This window comes from Anopheles maculipalpis, chromosome 2RL (genome assembly GCF_943734695.1).
Source record: "Anopheles maculipalpis chromosome 2RL, idAnoMacuDA_375_x, whole genome shotgun sequence".
NCBI lineage: Eukaryota > Metazoa > Arthropoda > Insecta > Diptera > Culicidae > Anopheles > Anopheles maculipalpis.
The window spans coordinates 63,056,572-63,080,440 of NC_064871.1; the positions used below are offsets into that span (position 1 = coordinate 63,056,572).

The 23,869-nt window shown below is 40.2% G+C and overlaps 5 protein-coding genes across 5 annotated transcripts in view; 2 read left to right on the forward strand and 3 right to left on the reverse strand.

Moving 5' to 3' along the window:
* LOC126567348 (uncharacterized) overlaps positions 1 to 7,983 on the forward strand; it is a 34,862-nt gene extending 26,879 nt beyond the window's left edge. The window contains exons 7-12 of the mRNA XM_050223576.1: positions 2,417 to 2,608; positions 3,389 to 3,887; positions 3,959 to 4,160; positions 4,237 to 5,616; positions 5,702 to 6,105; positions 7,008 to 7,983. Coding sequence (XP_050079533.1) covers positions 2,417 to 2,608; positions 3,389 to 3,887; positions 3,959 to 4,160; positions 4,237 to 5,616; positions 5,702 to 6,105; positions 7,008 to 7,983 — 3,653 coding nt within the window. The remainder of the gene's footprint in view (positions 1 to 2,416; positions 2,609 to 3,388; positions 3,888 to 3,958; positions 4,161 to 4,236; positions 5,617 to 5,701; positions 6,106 to 7,007) is intronic.
* LOC126556025 (polyserase-2-like) overlaps positions 1 to 23,869 on the reverse strand; it is a 555,659-nt gene that overhangs the window by 529,533 nt on the left and 2,257 nt on the right. The window lies entirely within an intron of this gene.
* LOC126556328 (glutathione S-transferase) overlaps positions 1 to 23,869 on the reverse strand; it is a 327,848-nt gene that overhangs the window by 171,128 nt on the left and 132,851 nt on the right. The window lies entirely within an intron of this gene.
* Positions 11,558 to 20,050, reverse strand: LOC126556073 (cytochrome P450 4c3-like). Its single transcript, XM_050211270.1, has 5 exons — positions 19,843 to 20,050; positions 13,071 to 13,186; positions 12,702 to 12,981; positions 12,542 to 12,611; positions 11,558 to 12,479 (listed from the first exon to the last, which is right to left on the reverse strand). Exons 1-5 carry the CDS (start codon positions 20,048 to 20,050, stop codon positions 11,558 to 11,560), a joined length of 1,596 nt encoding a protein of 531 aa, XP_050067227.1.
* LOC126568793 (trimethylguanosine synthase) overlaps positions 12,120 to 23,869 on the forward strand; it is a 151,299-nt gene continuing 139,549 nt past the window's right edge. Inside the window, exon 1 of the mRNA XM_050225424.1 lies at positions 12,120 to 12,130. The gene's annotated coding sequence lies outside the window, so the exon portion shown is untranslated. The remainder of the gene's footprint in view (positions 12,131 to 23,869) is intronic.

Consider the following 23,869-nt stretch of genomic DNA (forward strand, 5'->3'; position numbering starts at 1 on the left):
ATGAAAAAGTATATCTTTGTCATAAGTGTTAAATAAAAATAAACATACAAACGACACCAAAATAACGGAAAACCAAATTTTCCAACTTACACCCCAGAACATTTCATCCAGTAAATGTCAAACGCATGTATTTCGCTGTAAAATACATCTGTTAGCATATGCTTTCTTCAATTCTGAAGTTTTCTTGTAGAGCACATTGCGCACTAAAGTCTCTGCTAATCAGTGCAAGTTATTTTGTTTATTTTGTTTAATCAGATAAAGTTGTATTTTCCACACAACTTGTTCTATTTATTTAGTAATTTTTATAGTACCTGTTTCTTGTTCTGCTCGAACTCCTATTCGCTCTTTTACTTTTACTATCATCATCATCATCATCATCATTTTCATCATCAGCATCACCATATTGCATCATCATGATTGTTGCTTTGGGTTTAAATTTTGCTTTTACCTTATTTCAATCAGTGCGAATGACAAATCGGATCTCTTTTCACTTCAAGATATTCAATTTACAGAAACGAGATGTTTTTCAATCTCCAAACAAAAATATATAGAAAAAGGTTTCTCGTTTGATAATTTCGTTTGCTACTAATTGAAGGAACAAACAAAAGTCAAATAATGAAATTTTTTGAGTTATTTTCAATAAAATTTTCGTAAATGTAATACGATGGATTAATATTAATTTACTATTATTTCTACTTTCTAAATTCAAATCATCTTGTTTGGTTTTTTGGTTCCGGAATATCTATGTACTATTTTCAAATATGTTCACCACCATCACAATCATCGATCTATGAACGAGTTGATTGTTGTTTAAATTGCATCGTGTCTTCTTTTCATAATCATGACTTAGCTTGCTGTTCTCTTGTTTTCTTGTTTAGCTTGCAAGCGTTACTAGTTTCATGTTTAGGAAAGCAATGGTCTACAATAGTATAAAAAGACATTACGCACTTATACCATTCCCGTTCATTGTTACGTGTATTTTATTTCCTATAGCCGTTCTTGTTGATGTTCTAGTGTGTTTATAATATTCACATAGTGTTAACATTGTGAGTTTTTTTTAAACGATAGGTTATCTCGTTGGACTTTTAAAATTTAAGGTAAACATACGAAATGTTGTTGAAAAATGGTGCTCAAATGTTGTTCAACCAGGTGATGATAGTTTCCCTCTTTAATGATCCAATCTCTAGATAAGGGATCTCGTAAATATGGATAAGAAAGCAATCATATTAAAATGGGCATTACAACTACAGTACTTTAGAGTTCGTTTTCTTTAAAGTTAAACAGTTAACAAATATTCCCATAATGTGTTTTGTGAATATTTTGTGATAGTAAAAGTGATAGTGGCTCGTTTTTCAAAAAGAAACGTTTACGTGTTGGAGCTGACAGTAATGTCGCTTTCAATTTTGAGAAGTAATTGATGTATTAGTAGTTTCTTGTTTTTCATGAAGGTACTTCAGCAGCTATTGCAAATTGTAGTGTCTCGTTTGATTGGTTGGTTAAGTTACAGACAAATGAAATGGAAAGAATGTTTCTAACTTGTTAACCCTTTTCTATGTTTATGTCTCGTAAGCTCATTAGCCGTTTCTCGTATAGTAGAAAACAGCTCTAATGAATACAACAGTTAATAAGTCAGATGACAGGTCAGAAGCAATTATAAACTTGTGAAAAAACGAAGATCGTAAATCTTCGATCTAAAAATAGTATTGTTTCATTCATAAAAGTTAAAGTGTTGTAGATAATGGCACCATGCTTCAAGTATCTGTTCGCAGTCCGGTTTACGATCTTTTTACATATGATAAGATAGTGTACGTCTCGTATGGCACTCATGAGAATATTGAACCTATTTAATTCGTAGCAGATCCACTTCATTTTTTACAGTATCAAAAGTATTGAATTTTACTCCATTCATTCATCAGCTGAAACAGTTTCAGTTATTTCATAAATAATTATTGTCGATGATCGTTTTGATGCCCATTTTAGAAAATTTCAATAACTTTTTAAAGCCAAAACTATATAGAACCGTATTCACGTAGTATTGGCAGCTGATAATCAAAATGGTACTCATTTTTCATTCAATCATAACCTTGCCATTAAGTTTTCAATGTTCAAGATCACTTTATGGCACCGCTGTAATTGTATAATATAAAGCGATTTAGGTTGTCTGTAGTAAGGAAGTATATCCAATATTTAATGCTTGTCCACCTTCATTGCAATATGAACTATAAATAATCGTTTTTGGTGCATTTCGGCAAACGCGTGAAGGAATAAAGTCACTTCCCCAAAACAATCATGATGGTGGTAATGTTGAAGCTGCAATCTATGAATTTAGTGTTTACGAGCAGCATAAGAAACCAGTGCGTTTAATATTCGATGCATTGGTCAAACGAAAATCCTATCAATTCACTTCTACTCGCAGTCCCATTCCGTGGACCACCACGGTACAATCCTAGGCGTCGTTCTGGGTTAGGCTGGGGATCGACTCTATCCCGCATATATGGTGGACCACCGTCCCCCTGCCCGTCCGAGCATCCGTTTAGTTCCGCTAGTTCCAGCCTGTCGGAAGGTTCCAGCCACCGAAGCCATGAAGATGACATCAGCATAGTAACAGGTAACACTTTAGTTTTAATCAGGTTCGTTGTACAACTCTTCAAACCTTTATCGATTATCGATGCTATATGAGAAAGGGCAAAGGCTTCAGTTGTTTTTTTTTATTCGTGAAGATTTGTGGCAAAATAGAGTAACTGCTTTTCGTGTGGACGACTGGTTGGTATGGGCTTGGTGGCAGGTGAGGTAGCATCTTCACTTCGTGCTAACGTACGTCTTTCAATAGTTGTGTGCTCTTGGACAGGGAAATGACTTTAAATGTTAAAGTCGTATTAGTAACGCACGTGCGTTACTCTATTCTTTATATGTCATCATTTCTATCAATGTTTGTTGATGTTGCATGAAGTGTTTTTTTTAGATGGACTTATATATTTATAGCATATTTTTAACAACACATTTAGCATAATTAGTTACATCTATTTGAACTTTGTTTGCCTTTCAAATAACCTTTTGAATCTCTCTCTCTCTCTCTATTTCTAAATGCCTGTTTTTGCCTGTTAACAATAAACGAATAATTTTGGGAATTTATTCTCGAAAAGGTTTTGAATTGTTCATTGAATTTTTCATACTATTTTGTCATTATCACTCAACTCCAACAACATTCTACGAATACTCCAACTAGGCACACAGTCAAAATCTTGCTACCAGATTTGTTTGTTACATTTTGTAATGTTAAAGAATTGAAAAAGTAAAATCTGGTGTCTAATCATACCTTCAATAAATTGCGCTATGTTTGTTGTATCCTTTCAATGTCGTATTCATCAAATATTTCTTTTATCTACAGATAAAAGTCTCGGTGACACAAGTGATATCATCAGCGACTCGTCCGGCGTGGGAACGAATTCAGACAGCGCTGCCTGTTCAATTGGTCATCCAAGCACAACAGTCGTCTGCATGGAAGGTTACGATACGGGACTTTCGGGACACATTCACATACAACCGGGCGATGTAATAGAGGTGGTTGGATCGACCGACTGTGGTCTACTGGAAGGGTTTGTACGTGGTACAAATAAGACGGGTTTCTTTCCGGCCAGTTGTGTGCAAGAGGTGCAGTTCCGTCAGAAGAGTATTATAAATGTTTCCACCTCGACACCTCACCATCATTATCTGATAAATACGAGTAGCAATGAAATAGTCAGCCATGATCTACAGCAGCAATTGCAGCAGCAACAGCAGCACCACCAGCAGCAACAACAACAGCAACAGCCATCTTCCCTAGACCAGCAACAGCAGCACCCTCAGCAACAATATAGCAGCCAAACAGCACCGAGGATGAAGAAATCGTGAGTGTGGAGAATAAATGCATACATTTGGCAGTTTATTAAAATAATTAACACTAACAATTGCGTTTCAGAATTATTGGAGAGCCACGAACGGTGGTACTGCATCGTGCTAAGCGTGGTTTCGGATTTATTCTCCGCGGAGCTAAAGCTTCTTCCCCGTTGATGCAGCTCAAACCATCGCCCCGGTGTCCTGCGTTGCAATATTTGGATGATGTGGATCCTGGAGGTGTGGCGGACATGGCTGGATTAAAACCGGGAGACTTTTTGCTAGCCGTAAGTTTTTTTTTGTCTTTTTGAGAAATGTTAGTTTCAAATTAACCTATTGTTTAAATGTGTTTCTACTTTGCAGATAAACAGCGAAGATGTTACCTGTGCGTCGCATGAACATGTGGTCGATTTGATACGTAACTCAGGTTCGCTGGTATCAATGACAGTGGTAACGCTTTCGCAAAACCTTATCAACTCAATGATGCTTGAATCGTCCGAGATTGGAAGTCAACATTCGTCCGGATCGGGAATGAGCACGCCGATCTCGTCCCGACAATGTTCGACGTTGCCACGGCGCATGAATGGTGGAGTGCCGGGAAGCAACTGTAAGCAACCCGCACCGATGCCACCACGCCGCGATCCAAAGACTACCCTCAGCGTAGGTCGAGCACGGGCAAAGTCAATGGTAGCGGGACTGGAGGGTGGTGGTGAAAAAGGCGTAGAAGACGATGATCTGCTGAATACGACAAAATCGACCTCCGCGGAATCGATTCACCAGGTACAGACACAGCTGCTGCAAGCGCAACAGTGTCATTCGGCAATCGGGACCCCCACTCAGACCGGACCCGGAACGCCCGTTCAACCGCGTACAGCTAGCATCAAATCACGACCAACATCCAGTCGAATAACGGCGGCTGAATTAGAGGAATTGTTCCAACGCCAACAAGGGGCGGACGCAAACCGGTGCTCTATGCTCATGTCCAGCTCAAGGTTCCAATCGACCGGATTCGATAGTGGTGCTGGTACACCACCGATTTCACCGCAGAAGGGACCGCTCGTGTATGCGAGCGTCGCTGAAATGAAGCGCAAAAAGTCATCCAAAGCAGGAATGGGTACGCTGAAGGGGCGACCGATACCGATACCACAAATCGGTTCGGATCTGAAGCGCACATTCCACAGTACGCCTGATCTAGCTTCTATGTCATCGTCCAACCAGCATGGCGGAACTTCGTCGTCGCTGCTGTATGGCAGCGGATCCAGCGGTACCGGATCGCAGTTGGCAATCAACGCTAACGGGTGGTATAACACCGTTGGTCATAAGGGACACCGATCTCAGGACGATATGCATAGTCTACATATGTCCCTGCAAAGACTGAACCTTCCCCCGCCAAACCATCCGCCACCGCCGCCACCCGTCGGGCAGGTTGTCAAGGTGGATGTTTCGCGAGGCTCCGAGTACGAGTGTCTTACCGCCTTGCGCAAACACATAGCCCAGAAAGCCAAAGTTCAATCACAAGTACAGGAGGCAGAAGTTATGTCCAGTTTCAAGCCTGCTTCGAACGCGAAATTGTACGCTTCTCCGCAGGACATTCGCAACGTTGGATATCGCACAGTGAACGTGGCCGGGGCTAGTCCGGCACCATCTCTCACGGGCGCAACGACGGCTAGTGGGCCAACAGCCAGCAACGGTGCCTCCTCTTGTGGTAGCAACGGAAGCATCATGAACTCCTCTAATGTTGAGGTAACGTTAAGGCGACGGAATGAAAGTCTGTTCGCATTGGCTTATATTTGTTATTCACGTCAATCCATCTATTTGTACTTTACAGCTCTGCAAAACGGCTTCCCTGCGGTCAAATAGCAGTTCGACGATCAGCATAAATTCTAGCAATGTGACTGGTAGCGTTAATAACGTAACAACGGTAACGATAACAGGCAGTGGCAATGGCAACGCAATAGCTAGCAATAGTGCATCATCGAATCAGTATGCACAACCTGGACGTCCAGGTTCCGCCGAAACGCAGCAACAAGTGGCCCAACCTCAAGCACTGTATAAATCCCCACCTAACAATGCTCCCCCACTTCCGGAACCTGATTACAGCTTGAGTGAATCCGATCCGGATGAAGATAATTCCGTGCGTTTAGTGCGAACGCATATGAAAGCAAACGGTGATTTGAAAACTACGCAGAACCCGGGAATGGCAGCCGAAACAAGTGGCAACAGTAACACAAGGTAAATTTCAACAAATAATGGCAAGGGATAGACCCAGTACATTCTGGTGATCTGAGGTTTTGGTAGGATTTCCGTAAATTTTAATGCCAGAACTATTTCATATGTTTATTGCGCTGGTTTCTGGTAGCTACCTTTATTTTGTTTATTGATCATTTGAGGAACTGCTTCATATAGTTCTCTCGTTGAGATGCATCAACCATATGGTTGATGCGACAGAAAATTTTAAGCTAAAAGAAAATCATTATTGTTAAAGTTTTTAAATTATGACGGCAAAATGCTTAACTTGGCACATACTTCTTGACTTAACGACCCCTAACTAAGGTCATGCCGGCCATCGAAATGGCTTACTAGACCGCCGATACCACGTAGTTGGTTAGTAGTTGGTTACAGCACCGGGCCGCCTCTACGTGTAAGAAGTATATTAACTTTATCTCCCAATTCTCTGCATTAAAGGCAGGATCGAATCGGGGATTTACTTAAGCTCATTGATACTTTCAATTTACTGCTTGAAAACTTACGCTATTCGTAAGTTCAGTCATTATTCGACTAACGCGGTACTCTTGACAGAGATACGCGGATTTTAAAATTTGACGCGGATTAGGGTTTATTTGCCGATTTAATTCTTTAGTTTAAAAAACCGTTGAAATTTGCAATTCGTTCAGATAAAAAAGGCCAAATGTTTGAAATCAGAATGAACGTCACTCGAAAGATGATACTAGCTTTGATGGTTTCATCGGCGAATATTTACGACTCACTGACTCAAATCTTGAAACTTTACATTAAAAAGTGTTGTTACCGTTAGATTCTTTTCTTTTTATTTTCTAGAGCACGAACATTAGTCTAAACGTTTCTCTCTCTCTCTCTCTCTCTCTCTCTCTCTCTCTCTCTCTCTCTCTTTGCAGTGGTAGCTCGACTGGCTCCAGCTCAATGCCTCATTCATTTTCGGTGGAAGAGATACAGAAAATACGCACGAAGCTAAAATCTTCCAAATCCTACCCGAACGATTTCTTGCGACAGCAGAACAGTCAGCAACTTCACCCAGGAGCCGATCACGGTGCATCCGGCGGACCGCACGAGGAAGGTGACAATTCGTCGTCCGGTGTGAGCAGCGATCAAGAAGTAACGATCACCTGTAACGATACCTTGAAGCAGCAGCCAAAACCATCCTTCCCGAAACAGGTGGTTGGTGTAACTGCTTTAAAAACAAATGTGAGCACAGGGGCGTCTGGTTTAAATGAACCAAAGAAGGTGACATTACAGCTAGGGTCCACAGTGGTGAACACAAAGTTGAAACCGAGCAACAGTCTCCCGGAACGAAGAAGTGACGGAGACGACAATGAGGACGGTGATCCAGACGGCAACGATAGTCCCAGTCCACCGGCGACAGGCTTTCAACGGCATAATTCCCTCACAAGGAAACAAGCGGCCACAATAGCAGCAAACCGGGCCAAGGCAAATCAACAAAATCTACAGCAACGACATGCAGTCACGTTGGCAACTCTACCGCCACCATTAGAGGCCGCCGATTCCGACGAAGCTGACTCTTGGTCACATACACTGCAAACTTCGGGTGGTGATAATGCGGCACAGTTAGTGGAAGGTAGTGGTATGGTAGTGTTAGCACCTCCACCTGAGTTTAGCGATTCCACCGTAAGCCATAGTGTACCGGTATCGACGAGTTCCGGTGGTGTTAGCATTAGCGTGCAAGGACACCATTCTCACCAGCATACGCATCAGCACCATCAGCATCAGCATGTTCATCATCATCATCAGCATGCTGCAAGTGGAGCACTGGTGCTCGGTGGCCACAATCCAAATTGTAAGCGGGTCCGTATCGTTGGGGCTGTTCCGAAGGTCAATCGCATGAATAGTCAGTAAACAAAGCAACACCTTTGGCTGAGTCCCCAGGGTGAAGAAAACCGAACGTTGTCAGGTAATCATCGGTCGTATATTTATGCAAATGTAAAAAGCAACATAAGTTTACTTCACATTAGTCGCACCAGCATCATCAGCACTATCGGAATTAGGGAACTTTTAAATGGTAAAAATAGGTCAAAAATTTCTTTTAGCTCATTCTTTTCTTTCCTTCCATAAGGATCGTTTTTAAGGAATGACGTTGAGATTAGTTTTTGTGTTTGAATCAATTCTAATTTAATGCGAAGTAATCAATCAAAATCATATTGTTTGCTTGTACTTTTTTTTTAAACGAACAGCATATGGAAAATTCCACACGGTTCTGTTCGAAAAAATATTTGTTAGCACTTTCGAGTGTAGTTTTTTAAGTGTCGACTGTCTAACGCACTCATTAATTACATTAATTAACAAAGTCAAGACCATGCAGCTAGACGGTCGTTCAGAGCACAGTGGCTGCTTAGCATGAACGGTGAACGACGCCGATTAAAACACATAGACGCATATATGTACATATTGCCGCACGTTTTTTGAGCCACGATTTACAAATCATACCAAGGGCGTGCGCTGTTTTGTTTTCTTTCCTTTAAGCTCTGCAGTATGTTAAATTAAACGTTTAGAAAAACCCAGTCATTTCATTATAAGCGTGTGTGTGAGTCCATTGGTCGGCGGTAATCGGTTCTTGTGTGAGAGAATCCATTTGAGGAAACGGTTAGCGAGAGACATTTTATTCACCATTTTATATCACAATCCAAAGACATTTTGTCTCCTTGTGATAGTTGAAGAAGAATAAGAGGAAGAAGTAAGAGTAATTAAACATTAAATGGGAATACTTTTTGTCACATGTACAACAATTGACAAACTCTTATTTTTAAATCTCAGAAGATTATATTCCGCATTTGGTATTTAGGTTTTTGTTTGGTGCAAGCATTTCTGAAATTCATATAACAAACCTGTTTTAATGAATCGTAACAACGGTATATAAAAGCTGAGAGGTATAGCTGATATTAAGAAATACTTGTAGAGTGCAGATTACACGGTCAGAGATGATAAGCTAGGGTAAATAGAAATAATGTAAGAACTAAATTTGTCTACAGGTGGTAATACGGCTGATTTGCAGTCATCGAAATAGTAATGTGGCATGATCGTAGATAAAAAAAGTTAACACACAAGCAGAGAAGCACCACCATATCGTGTTTGAGCGTGTGACTGTATTTTCGAACTTTTGCCTACTGGCAACACTACACATACATACGTATGATGAGCATTTACAGAAAATCGCAGAAAGACGAATACGATGGAAAATAATTATTAATGAGACAAATCTCATCATATTATGTTCGATATGGCAATGCACATGCTTCACCGTCACGCATTTTGATGTAGATGCTCTCGCTCTCCCTTTATCTTATTCTCGTGTCATTGATTCACGCTTATCAACTCGGATGAGCCAGATCCAGCCCGAGAAATCCGAAGCCGAGCAGAGAGGAAACTAAAAACCATCTTCTGAGTTAGTCTAGGAAACATAAAATGAGGGTTTGTTATTACAAAAGGGAAAAACAACTAAACAACACAAAGCATAAAAGCAGAAACTAGTATCCGCGCACATCAATAAGGCCAAATGCATACTGAAACAGTTAAGCAGTAAATTAGACACTCATTAAGATGTGGTATGGAATCAGAGTCACGTATTGCAAAAATGATAAAATATCGTTTGGAAACATGTCCAACAAGAAAGACTTTACCCGTATTTCTTTTTGTTTGAAAATAGGCATCCATTTTAACACGAACGAACCAAATCGAACGTATTTATATAACACGGGTGGGAGATAGAGTGTACTAGAAGGGGTGTGCATACTAGGAATAATCGTCGTCCCATATTTGACCTGTCACTCACAAACGCCTGCGCCATTCACAACCGAAAACCGAATCTTAAGCAACAGCCTAATGCGTTACGTCGCGATGAGACTAATTACATTGCATTCTGTACTCAATTTTACCCCATGTACACGGAGAGTCCATACTTCAGATCCCATTGCGCTTAAAATATAAAACGTAACAACGTGTAACGCAGTAGAGGAAATCGAATAGCAATAGCAACGAAAATATTCATAGACACAAATTCTAACGATAATGCTAGGGGAAGTGAAAAATGGGACTGCAGCGAATTCCGTCGTAGTAAATGTTTGTCAGGAAATTAAACAAAAACAAAAACAAATTACACACGCTATATTGCGGTGCGATGAGAGAAAATTTTAAAGACGTGCAATTTCTCGCATTTCGTATAGTGAAACAATCATCGTAAACATTTTGATCCCGTTTGAAAATTGATGCCAAAAGTAATATTTTCAGGGATCAAGTATATTTCGCATTAATCTTTCGGATAGCTCCAAAGCACACAACAAAAGCTCCATAAGCAACCAACACACGGCGTTGTCGCCTGGTAGGGAAAACTAACAAAACAGCATTACAACAACTCGCTCTCAGATTCACCCCATTGAGGTGCAGAAAAAAATATTAAACCATGTGACTCATGACTCATGACAGCAAATTCCTTGAAGCCAACCCACAACCCACGACAATGTAATACAAAAACACATTCACACTCAAAACACACATACTTAAGAAGGAATATGTCAATCAACTATTGAATATTCTCCCCCCACATTAGTATGATATTGAAATAAAAAATATTGATACATAATAGTTGCGATTGCGCCGTAACTGAAGATTCCGATGTCCGAAACACTAGGACGCAAGTAAGTAAAAAAGCAATTCCACACTATATAAAGAAGGTTTTTTTTCACATCCAAGAGGATTTTTTTATGAGAAGATGTGTGATGTTATTTTGTTCAATTTAAGGGGCGTCCATAAATTACGTAACGCTTGAAGGTGTGGGGGGGAGTGGTAACTTATCTCAGATCTGAAATATTTTCCAGATTAGGTATTGGACGCACCAAAATTACATACAGTCATTTACCCTTCTACACTATTACGGATTGTCCACCTCAAACAACAGTCCAGCATTTACTTAATTTTTTTTTTGTATTATTCATTTCGATCATCAGATATCATTGTTCATTGTTTTATCATCAGACTCTAAAAAACAGGATTTTAATTAGTGATATATTCAAATTTAGAAGAACCAAAAACAAAAGTTGACGAGTGCCTTAGAGTGAATTCGAATCATTCAATAGTCAATAGCCAGTTGTTCTCAACATGATCGAACGTCTGTGTCATCTCAACAACTCTAACACCCAGGAGTAGATTTAAGTACTTAAAGTAGTGTACGCTACATTATCATTTCATTATTTAATTTAATGATTTATTGAACACCAAACCCCACTTTTCGCTGATAAATTCTGTTAAATTGAGAGGTGTAACCCCCGAAGTCCACATTTTTCGAAATTTATCTCAACACAAACCTTACTTTGTATTGCTTTATTAGTACATATCCAATACATGATTTACATTAAGATTAATGTGGACAAATATGTTGGAAAAAAATGGTTTGCACACTTAAGAAAATACACTACTCACGCTACACTCTTCTTTGGATACGTATCTTTAAACCTCCTTTGGTACGCATTACCAAGTCACCGTACAGTACCAAATCTTCACGACGTTGCACCGCTTCGATTCTGTAATTCCTCACCACCGCCGATATCACCGCCTTCTCTTCCAGCGCACCAAACTTCTGTCCGATGCAGTTTCGCGGACCTGCACTGAACGGAATGTACGAGTAGGGGTGACGGTCGGTGCTGTTTTCTGGCAAGAAGCGATCGGGATTAAATTTCTCCGGATTGGGAAAGTACTGTGGATCGCGATGTAGCTGGTAAAGCATGATGACGGCATTCGTGCCACTCGGAATGTGGTGTCCCTCGATGTCTACGCTTGTGGCGAGCGTGCGCGATAGCATTGGTATGCTGGGAAAGAGTCGCAGGCTTTCCTTCAAACAGCACTCCAAGTATCGCATCTCATTGAGCTCTGCCATTGTTGGGTAGCGTTCCCTATCACCGCCCATGATGCCGTCTATCTCGTGGAAGACGCGCTCCTGTACGGTTGGTTCCGTGCCTAGGAGGTATAGAATCCAGGATAATGCCGTGGCAGTTGTGTCATGTCCACCCAGAATAAATGTGTCCACTTCTTCGCGTATATCGGCATCGGACAGTATCTGACCATCTTCCGAGAGCTCTAGCAATAGGTCCAAGAAAGCGAGCTGTTTTCGCTGACCAGTCGTTGTATCATCGATGTCTGCTTCGGCCGAGCACCCAGATTTCTCCATAGACTTCTCCTGCTTTCGCTGTCGATACATTTCTCGTCGTTTGTGGATCATACTGTAGGCAAAGTCGTGCAGTATCTTCAAACAATGCTCATGTTCGCTGTAAGCTTTGGTAAATTGGAAAATAAAATCCGGACGCAACCAGAACTTCTGCAAGCGCTCTAGGATGATTTCGGAAATTCTGAAACGAGATAAGCGATAAAAGCTTCACGCGTTTGGCTAGTCGAACTGTGCTCGTTATACTTCTCATGTGCCTTCACGTATTCGGAATCAGACTTTTCCAGTGCGTGGATAGGATAACCCATGGCCGTCTCTGGTTGTGTAGTGAATTTAGAAGAAGCATTAATACCAATTGCCTAAATTTGATGCTTGCTAACGTGAGCTATGAAATTCTGAATCTTACCGCAGATAATGTCAAGCGATGTTAACGTCGCATAGATGGTGCAATCGAATCCCTCACTGTTGTTGAGCTGCTTCTCCAGCTGTCGGACCAGCACGAAGCTCTGCTTGTTAAACACCTCGACAAAGTTGGCCAGTATCTTGAAGTGAAAGGTTGGCGTTAACATCTTACGACGCTGGTGCCATTTTGCAGCGTGGCTCGTCAGCAAACCCGTCCCGATCCACGGTTTCAGCAGATCGTAATCGCGTCCCTTTTCAATGTTCTTGGTGCTGGAAAGAATTTTCTATTACCAGTAAGGGGGACAGCACAGTTTACCATACAATGCGTTCTACGGGGCTGCTCAGCGTAAGCCGAAGAAATAATTCATCCTACCTCAGCGGCAGTTGCCTTCGAGATCAGTACGTATGGTTTTAATCCGGCCCAGACACGGTTAAAACCTTGCCGGCGTCCATACAGCACTCTTGCTCCGTTGATCGTGCTAAACATTTCTGTAAAGAAAACCGAAAATTGTTTCAAAATTACGGTTACGGTATAATTCGCTAAGGACTTTCGATAGAGGTTTGTCTCACAAATTTAATTGATTGATTGGCTTCGATCGACATCACATTTATAAACTCAAAAATATCTATCGCAATGACAAAGCTTCGGTTTCCCTTGTCAGGCACTGCTGAAGACATAAAACACTATTGGGAATCTGTTTTTTTTATTGCTTTGCTTGTTTATACCTATTATTGATTATTGATTATTGCTTTCTGTTGCTCCGTTAGTGATGTATAGCCTACATTTCACATGTTCCTACATTCTAATGGTATTTCCTACATCACCTTAGCCAACAGAAGTTAAGAATGCCCGAACACTAAGAAAATTTAAACGCAGATGCGTAAAGTATGCCAGGCGTAGCATGAAATAAGTGCAATTTGTTAAACGTGTAGTTTAGTATCTGTATCATTTTGTTCGAGTTTTTTTTTTGTTTTTGTTTGCTTTCTGCACTTGTCATCACAATCTTTGATGATAGGATTTTTTGTAATTTGAAAACCATAAATTAAGTTAAAAAATGTGTTTTATGAGCATTAACTGAACATCTTTACAGCGATCTGACTAGGTTACGACTTTTTTAATCATTAGGACTAATGGAGACCATACGTAAACACATAAGCAGCTACAACTTTTATCGTAATAATACGACCAAACTTTCATTTATTGATCGTTTTAGACTAGGCTATACTGATGCAAAAGTTTCAGAAATTATGAATTCATGCATCGGCAAGGAAGGGCTTGGATAGCACTGGAAAGTTGTGGGCCAAGATAATGTTTTTGGGAAAACTATGTGCAAAGGAAACCGTAGGGCATTTTGACCCAATAAAAGTAGTTTATCCCAAAAAAAACGTAACCCCAATGAACGTAATTTAAATCTCACCACGTACTAGATCATAATTTGTTGACTGTCTGACTGACTCTATGCATTATTTGCTAAATTTAATGTATACGCGATCATGTCGTCCTTCTCAACCTCCTATGATGATAATAATAGGCCAACTCTTGGGGTAAGAGGTGGCCTATCATTACGATCATCGTTAATATCATAAAATTCTATAATCTTTCTAATTAGTTCTTATTTACCTAATTCATTTATTTTATTCTTTATCACATTATTAAAATTTAATTACAACTCAAAAAATTGCAATAAAATTATATTAACCTAGTTTAAGCTAATGTTGTAATAATTTATTATAAGCTTTAAAAGGTGGTGTTTGTCCTTACCCATAGATGATGGCACTAGAATTTACTCAATGCGTGTTTCTGTTTGCTCTGAATCTTCAAAAGATATGCAACAGAAGGATAGTTATCAAACAAGCCCTCTCTAAGAATTACGATATTGGATATAATCCTCTCTCTAAGAATTACGGTTTGGGTATAATCCAAACAAGATCGGTATAATCCTTGATATGATCGGTCTGTTTCACTTGAGTGGATCCGGTGGTGGTTGCGTCCTTGAAACCCGCTTTCATCCACACCGTCCCGCGTAGAGAAAACTGACTCTCCAACAACATGGTATCAATAAGTTTAGTAAGTTATTTGATGACTTACTAGTCGTTGCGGCATGAAGGGCAAACTCTTTCAATTGTATTTACTTTTATTGTTTCTTCCAAACAATGAGGAATTTGTATAAGGTTGTTTGCTCTACAAACATGAGTTACAAAAGTTAAATTGAAGGTACCAGTCAAAAGTCAAGATGTTAATTGATAAAAATCGTATGCTTTTGTGCTCTGGGTTAAGAGATCAATTTTTGAATACATTGTTTCCAGTCAATGAATTAAATTTAGAATGCCTACTCTAGGCGTCGCTGTTGACGTTAATTGCTGAGCAACGTTTGAGGTATAAAAATTCTCCTGAATCAGCAGTCTTTTATCCAGGTCCATCCAAATTCCTTCCCTGGTCCTGATCATATCCTTTATGTTTGACCTGACATGCATGATTGTCTGGTGCTCATAGACGATTAACTTACAACTGACGCTTCCGCAAAACATTGTCCATTCTGTCTGATCACTGAACAGTGGGCCATCAGCCCGTGTCCCACTTTACGATCATACCGTGTTGTCGGGCAACCGGAAACTGACCTCCCTTCATTGTTTTTACCATTCTGCATAAAGGTGTTCATGTTGTAAAGTACAGATAAGGCTTTAACCGGTGATCATAAAGTGTTTCGCGATATCGAACTTCTTCGCTCGGAACGGCTGGTGTGAATAAACTTTGAGTTTTGTGGCTTGAATGGCCAACGAACTGACAAAGCAGTCCAATTTCCTTATATTTGAATATGTTAGGTGGAATTCTGCAAAGATGTTTTATATTAATCCACATTGATGAGATTATTGAAAGATTTTTTCTCTTTATTTGAAATAATATAGATTTTTCTCAGATTGTTTCAAAATGGTCAGCCAAATTGAGAGTATTAAATTTTTGAAGGAATATTCAATTCAATTCAAACTGAACCTCCAAACCACCCTATAGAAAATTTACAGGGCGTTCGGGATAATTTTGACAGTTACATTTTTGTTTATAACTCGTGATGGAGTTGGCATAGGAAAACAAGCAATACGTCATTCGACAGCTAAAAGTGTACGGAACAAGCAGTGAAAACATCCCGTGATAAAAAAAATGCCAAAAAAGAGTACATTGTGGAAGCGGATCACATGCATCATGATGATCCGCGCCGGACGCGACAACCGCCGACTCGGTTAACACCCAGAACAACCGGTGGCTGGCTTACTGCCCGGCGGACGTGCCACGGGTGCCGCAAACCAAGTTCCCCCAGACGGTGATGGTGTTTTCCTGCGTGTCATCGGAAGGGGACGTGATGCCGCCCCACTTTTTCGAGCAGGGGCTGAGGCTGAACGCGGACGGTTATATTCCAACGAGAGTGGCCAACGGCGGACCGTACGTGTTCCAGCAGGGTTCCGCTCCGTGCCATACAGCCTCCAAAACGATAAAGTGGTTGGCGACCAATTTCAACGACTTCACCGCGCCGAATGTGAAGCCTCCCAGCTCCCCGGATCTTAATCCAATGGATTATTTCGTGTTGGGCGCGGTGGAACGGGACACTAACAGAACCTCCAGCAACACCAAGGCGGAGCTCAGGTCCATTTTCGTGGCCCTACCCCGCGAAACTGTCGCCAGGGCTTGTTCCCGGTTCCGGAGACGGGTGGAGGCCGTAATAGAAGCCGAGGGCGGATATTTTGAATAAAATGAATAAAATACATGGTAAGCTACTATTTCTTAAACAAAACAATTTCTCCGATGATTAATTTTACCATAAAACATTTTTTTTTCTTTCTCCGTAGGTGACTGTCAAAATTATCCCGAACCCCTATATTGTGCGTTGTGAATGCAGAGACCAGAAAAGGCCTATTTAAATTACATCAGCATGGACGTTCAATATAAGGTACTCTCTTACATCTACGTCTACGAAAGCTTTTTCCCCTTCAAAGAGAGTTCTGGAATAGAATGTTATCACCACCTAGATGGTATAATAACATATTCCATTTTTCACAAGGATTTTTCGGTTACGCATCGTTGCAAGGACATGGATCGTCGAGAACACGCTGCAATGATGAGCTCCATTAACTCGGCCTCACTGCTGGCATATTATCTCCAACCGCATTAGTCTTGTCAAGCTTCAGTAAGCTGCCTGCGTCATTTGAATGCCATCTGAGGATTCATCTTGTAAAAATGTTCAACTGTAAAGCTACAACACTAGTACGAACTTACGTACCACATTAACAGTCACAACATTGCTAAACTCCCATCGACATGGACTCGCTCCCAATATATGCCATACTAAGCTTGTCTGAAGCAATGTCCATCTGGCCTTGCCGGCATACCACAATCTGCGAGTAGTCAAGGTCGTGGTACACTTTACGAAACTGTGGCACATCAACAAACTTGTTTATTCATTATTCGTGACGGAAGTTACCGAAGGTACTGTAACAATTACCACCAAAAACCATTAATAAGCGATTCAGATGGGCGATCCCTTTGAGAGGCTTTGGGAGCAACAATTTTCGTCATTCGAGTTATTGCGATTAACCGTAATGTGTACAGTTGAAAGTCATGCACCTCACAGACGATTACTTACTGCAACAGCAGTGCATCTGTCGGTCTGCAACTGTGCATCCACTTTGAATTAACAAAATACATACTTCCAAAAAAAAACCGTCGTGGATCCTTTCACTTTGCCACTTGCCGCAATAATGTTTAAAACATATTCGACATCATCCCCCCTGGCATGTACATCGTGACCTCCCCCTCCCACTTTCCCCTGCAGCAGTGTTCCTTCCCTTTCATAAGCTTTCGGAACATAAATTTACCAAACAATCCTTTTTGCAGCTCCTGTAACTGTAAGGCAAGAGCTTCGTGAGCATAAAACTTTTGGGTGGAAAATCCAACCGTAGAGCATTATTCTGATTGGAAATGGGAGAAAGAACTGGAGTGCGACAAAAAAAGGGGCGTAGCGGAGGAAGCAAAAGTGAAAGATACATGTGTGGATGGAGAACGTGGCCGAGGGTACGCCTGTTTCACCTTGGAACCTTTTTTCGATGGCGGTGTCTCAATCTTTGCAAACAATTTGCTTGAATCGCGATACAAATGATCTTCACCCACCGGTCACTTAATAGTGGGACTTTTTGAGCAAAAAAAAAAAAAAACAACTCAATTCACACTTGATACTGTTTGTCGTTAAAGGAAATGAACCGACACGGGGTCACACGTCTCTTGGGCCATTGATACAACAGGAATACAGTTGCGATTCGGGCAATCTAGACAATCTTTCAAGGCTTTGATGACTGCAATGCCCATGACCGCGTACAATCCGAGATTACGAGATCATTGCACCGTGCAGGAAGGATCGGGTTTATCATGATCGTGGCCAGCCTCTTAGCGCTTACTGTACCCACCGTGGTGGGTGTTTCCATATTGGGAGGGGGGTGATGGGGAGAAGGAGGCGGGGGGAGGGGGTGGACTTAAATCACCAACACATACATTCGACGGGTGAAAACGATGTGAAAAGTCGTGTCCGTTGACTAATCTCACGACGTGTGCCTTTTAACAAGGTGACAATATTTTCACTTCCGTCTGTGCTGTTGCTTGTGATGGAAAACTTCTCATTAATTACGAACTCATTAGGAAGAAGAATAACGAGAGCATCCACTATTGCCGTAATATGTGATGGCACAGTCGAAATGCACCGATCATCATTAGTCACACCTAATGGGCACGCTTCCGGCTATGAAGGAGGTTAGGCGTATGGGAATGTGTTTTAGCATATGGGACCAACCGTACCGTGGATTGCACTGTATAATTAGATTTATTTCGACTGTTGACAGGTTTTGCCTGAAGAAAATGAAACTCTTCGCCTTGTACGTCAAAAGGCAAAATCAAAGCACGATTCTGTAAATTACATTGATTAATTAGTCTGCGAATAGTTAATGGCATTTTAACGATGCTATTGTAAGCTTTCCAAGGTTTCTAAGGTTCTTTTGTATTCGAGCTTTTCAAAAACTATAATTTAATTTACCAGAATCAGACTATGGCTTTTAAAAGTAATATTCCTTATTTTGCAGATTTCTTACACAGTAGCGGACGGATTGTGTACGATTTTTAAGCTACTACTTTTGATAATTAGGTATAACTTTGCCCAAATATGGTAGAATGTTCATCAGCGTTTTGTTTTTGGTAATAAATTCATAAATCATTGTGTAAGAATTAAAGACCTGAAATTTTTTTTGTAAATTTTGAGACCCAGCAAAGCTTAACTATGTTCAGAGCTTTATATTAATATCCGAGCTAACCAATTTTATTTATTTATTTTATTTATTTATTTATAACTATGTGCTTGTGTTGAACAAAAGCTAACCAATTTTAGCGGTGATAAAAGTAAAATAGAGATGTTCAAAATTGTAAAGAATTTTTTAGCAAATCTACTATAGACCAAACCAATCTATAGAATTTTTTATTTAAATGTTGAAATTAATTAATGGTCTAAATTTATGGTCTTATGTATTTTTATCATATTTTCTTCATAATGTTAAAACAAGAGTAAGAATCGATTTAATGATTCATCCAATGATCATAAAGTTTTTGTTTTTTGTTTTCAAAATGTTTAACATTTTACAAAAAATGTCGTTTATTTTTAAAAATGGGTTTATGATTTAATTTTTAAGTTATATGTAATAACTGGTGGTCTTAATGTATCGTCCGTTACTTTACGTTAAAGAATGATTCAGTTATTTCAAGATTGTATGCCTTCTGTACGCACTTACACCTTACTGAATACAACACATGACCAAAACTTGAAACATCCGGGTAAAAATACAATACAGAATCATTTAAATTGTAAATATTATTCAAATACAAAAAAAAATGCTGTTAAACGACGTTAAACGAAACACGAGACATCAACCAAACAACAAACAATAAATAGTTTATGTTCCGATTCTCAACCGATCATGTTTACCACATGCGAAGTAAATAATCCTCCAACGCACCAGGATTCCGAACAATTTGCACAATTCACAACACTACGCAAATCAATACATTCTTCACTTTTAGGTTCTTGGCCATTGATAGAACCTGGCGCTAATTTGCTTACCATCGCGATCAACCAACCACTGCAAACTGTTGCCCAGCAATGGGAGTGCCGGTGGTCCCGGAATGCGATTGATGTGCTTCACTATCTCCGCCCGCTGACGGTGAAAAATCACACCGGAAGCAACTACGCCCAGCATCACTATCCAAGCCGTCGGCGATAACAGCTGTAGTGCTTTGGGCATCAGATCCGACCACAAAATCGAACTCATCGCGTCACTATCGATGTGTTTGTTACTGGTGGCCAAAATTAGTTTCACCTGCCTAAGAATGAATCGAACCACTGAATCTGCACTGAAGAAGGAACGATTTTTCTCTCCAACCCGAACACGGTTCTCCACCTCGGCTCACGGACTTAATTGTACTAAACGGTGCGCAGCATCGTATGGCTGCCTTTATATTGACATCTACTCGGGCGGCAGCACAACGAAACCCTGTACCGATGCTGTGCGATACGGTGGTGTGTATGGTACTAGTGCGTGCGTTGGAGACGTTGCTGTATACTTTCTGTGAGATGGTTGGATAAGCCAGTGTGAGCAAGCAAGCTATGAGCGGGCGCGCACCAGTGAAGAAGATCTTTGGAGGACATTTTTTTATATTTTCATATAATTTGTGTATCATATTGACACATCATATTTGCACACGTCTTGGGCTACATCTTGGTCCCTACGCAAAAAAAAATGAAATAAGATAAAAACGTTGGCGAACTATTGGCATCGGAGCTGATGAGAAGGAGAGAGCCCCTGCAATGGTGCATAATTACTTAAGCTTTCACTATCGATGCACCAGCTGGGTACAGTGTGAGTCATAAGTATAGATGATGCAAGGTAATAATCATGCAAAAGTGTGGGTAAAATATTTTAAACCTATTTATTCTCTGATGTTTACAATTATCGACAATAGAAAAAAATCACCCACTACTACAAAAAACTTAAGAAAGAAGTTGTAATACAGTATTTGAAGGAATAAACTTTGTTGTTTAGCTAAACATTGAATATTTCTGGAAAACGCTCCTAACACTTTTATCTTTAAAAAGTTCTCATTTTGTCATTCAGATTTCAAATATAAAATACGTGTAGTCATAAATTTTTATTTATATATTAGTTAGTACGACGACACATTGCCGTATTGTCAAGTCTAGTCAAAAATATTTTAGCCTTAAAGTATCTTCTCTTAATTGTTTTCAACTTAAGCATTAAATTGTTGGTGGCGCTGAACTGTTTTTAAAGTTGTTTAAGATTATTAATTTCCATGCAATAATTTGATAATTTTTTAACATTAGAAAACGTGTTGTTTATATATTTATTTATTTATTTATATTGTGCAAATTGTCCTCCTGAGACTACTGAATTTGTCCTAAAAACTAACTCTGCCACTAAACGTAAAAAGAAGAGAGCTAGGGAGGGGGGGGGGGGGGGCAAGATGAGCCAAGTAGATTTTCAGTGTTTTTCAGATCATAGAAGAAGTGTCTCCATGTTTAAAATAAAATGCGATTTTCGATCGAACAATAATAAGCCGTAGATTGTTCGGATGGTTGGTCTTTTAAAAATCGCGGTTTGTTTTAAACATGGAAACAATTGTTCTGTAACCTGAGAATCACTGTAAGGAGGACGAGATTATATAAAATTAAGATGGTAATGATGATGTTTCTACTAACGGTACGAGTTTTTTTTCCTGAAGTTGTAATTGTTGCGTTAAATTGTAGATCAACGAAGAAGGTTCAAACAGTTTTATAATTTTAGTAATATTTTGTGTGCAAATGCTTCCCCTTTTTTTTATTCTGGGACTGATGAAAGGTATTAAAATTAACTCATACATCGCTCACACAAAGTGCAAAAAAGTTTCATAAAAAAGTAACCTGAAAACATAATCAAAAATTTGAATTTGCCCAATGTTTTTAATTAACCTATCGTTCGTGAAAACTTGGCAAATCGCCGATTGGTGCGCTGCATCCAAACATGAGTAGGCCATTGGCCTGGGATTAAAATCTGAGAGCAAAACCCTTTGGACGTTGCCGGTTAACGCTTCGATGACAAGGTCTCGTGGTAGATGAGATTCCTTCCAATACGAGATGAGGTTTTTTGGGCGTCTTTACTTCTGTTGTTTCAATATAAATGGAAATTGAAAAATCGCATTTCTCTCGCGTTTAGAGTTCATTAACTCGTGGCAGCAGCAGCAGCAGCAGCATTGGTTCTGCTTCGTAATGTTGTTTACAAACATGTGAGGAAACTGCAATCTCATGCCTAAAACAGCTGCACAATTTCTTTTCTGCCAGATTCGATTCGAGATTCGGTTGTTCGTTTGTTATACGCATTGACTACGAGAAATAAGTTAAATTCGTTCCAAATGCCAAACGCAGAAAGAAGACTTGTTTTTTTTTATTCAATAAGGATGGCCTTGCTAACGGAGTCTTTTTCTATTGGATTTCAATTCGCTTGTTTTGTGAAAAGCTGCTTTGAAAAAAGAGGGGAATAAACGGTAAAATACAAATTTGGGGCAAGGGCATGGGAAAAGTGATGCTGTAGTAAGCTGTACAGAATAAAACGACAAACCTTTTAACACGTTTTGCTTGCATCTGCTCATGCTCTTACTTTGCACAAAAATTCTAGATGGTAAAATCACCTACAAAAAATGAGCTTTTCTTCGGCAGTTATTATGTATGAAAATTTAGGTGAAAAATACCACAGAATTTCGAATCGACCCTATGCTTAAGTAAATATGTTTTAATTCATGTAATTTACTCCATCCCGTACATCTTATCGTGACATGGAATGAAATGTGTCAGGATTTAGATCCTTTGTATCTGATTCATGTTGGACGGCCAGGCTTTGATCGGCTATGTTTTGTCATTTTTTTAATTTAATGATGCTGTAAAATCCTCACTGCATAATGGTTTTTGAAGGATTTAAACAAATTTTTCCTATGTTCAAAAATCTTCTTCTTCTTGGCTTAACGACCTCTAAGGTCATGCCGGCCATCGAAATGGCTAACTAGACTGCCGATACCACGTAATTTGGTTAGTCAGTCCTCACTACGGGGGGACGGTCCGGATGGGTTTTGAACCCCGGTCCTGCCGTTCGAAAACCGGCACCGCTGTCGCCTACACCGCCGAGCCGCCCTTGTTCAAATATTGTTAGTAAATGACGTGACCCAAATATTAGCTTCTGCCGAAAAAACGATACCAAAAGAGAGAGAGAGAGAGAGAGAGAGAGAGAGAGAGAGGGAAAGAGAGAGAGAGAGAGAGAGAGAGAGAGTGGGCGTAACGTTAAGAAAGCACAAAGTTAGCGATATCCAGGATTCCCTTCAGTCACAAGTTTGTGATCGAACGATTCTGCGACTTTTCGATATATCCGTAGCAATAAAAAGGCAAATGACTTATATTTACTAAGGATCATGTTCAAAAGCCCCTCGGCTCCCAGAGAACTTAGAAAGAGCGCCAAAAACATGTACAGGTACAGCCAGACTTTCCTTTTCTAATCTTCAGTACGTCCTTCACCGTTTACTGAGATCCAGGAGAATGTGCGTACGCACGAAATCTGATTCGCACGGTGATTCTCTATGGCCAAGAGTCAAGAGAAAGAATGCAAACACTTTTGGTCTATTTGAACGACGCATCATCCAGACCATCTTTGGCGGGTTCGAGCATGGCGTGTGGAAGGCAAGGATGATCCATGAGCTTGTTGAGCTGTACGACGAGCCGGACAACCTAACGGTGGCGATGGCCTGCAGGATGCGATGAGTGGGTGCTGGGGATGTTATGAGCATGCCGGACTCGTTTAACACTAAGACCCCCAGTTCGAGACGTGGTGTCCGACAGCACAGCCAGTTCCTTGATCTTGAATCTGGTAAGCAGCCACTATCACACCATGCAAAGACGCTGCATGGGAAAAGTAAGCTATTTTTTGATGAATCTGTGGTGGCCTGCTGAAAATAGAGTGGTGATAGACTAGGAAATTCTTCAGTTTTTATGACTCTTGTTGGATTTAATTGCTCAAATGCACTCCACAAAATCCAGAACCCAACTCAATAAC

Excerpts from the sequence above, each read along its gene's own strand:
- LOC126556073 (XM_050211270.1), bottom strand. The coding sequence starts at position 20,050 with ATGAGTTCGATTTTGTGGTCGGATCTGATGCCCAAAGCACTACAGCTG. Across the intron at positions 13,187-19,842 it reads GTGGTTGGTTGATCGCGATG|AAATGTTTAGCACGATCAAC; the intron begins GTAAGCAAATTA and ends TTTTCTTTACAG. Across the intron at positions 12,480-12,541 it reads TACGTGAAGGCACATGAGAA|AATTTCCGAAATCATCCTAG; the intron begins GTATAACGAGCA and ends ATCTCGTTTCAG.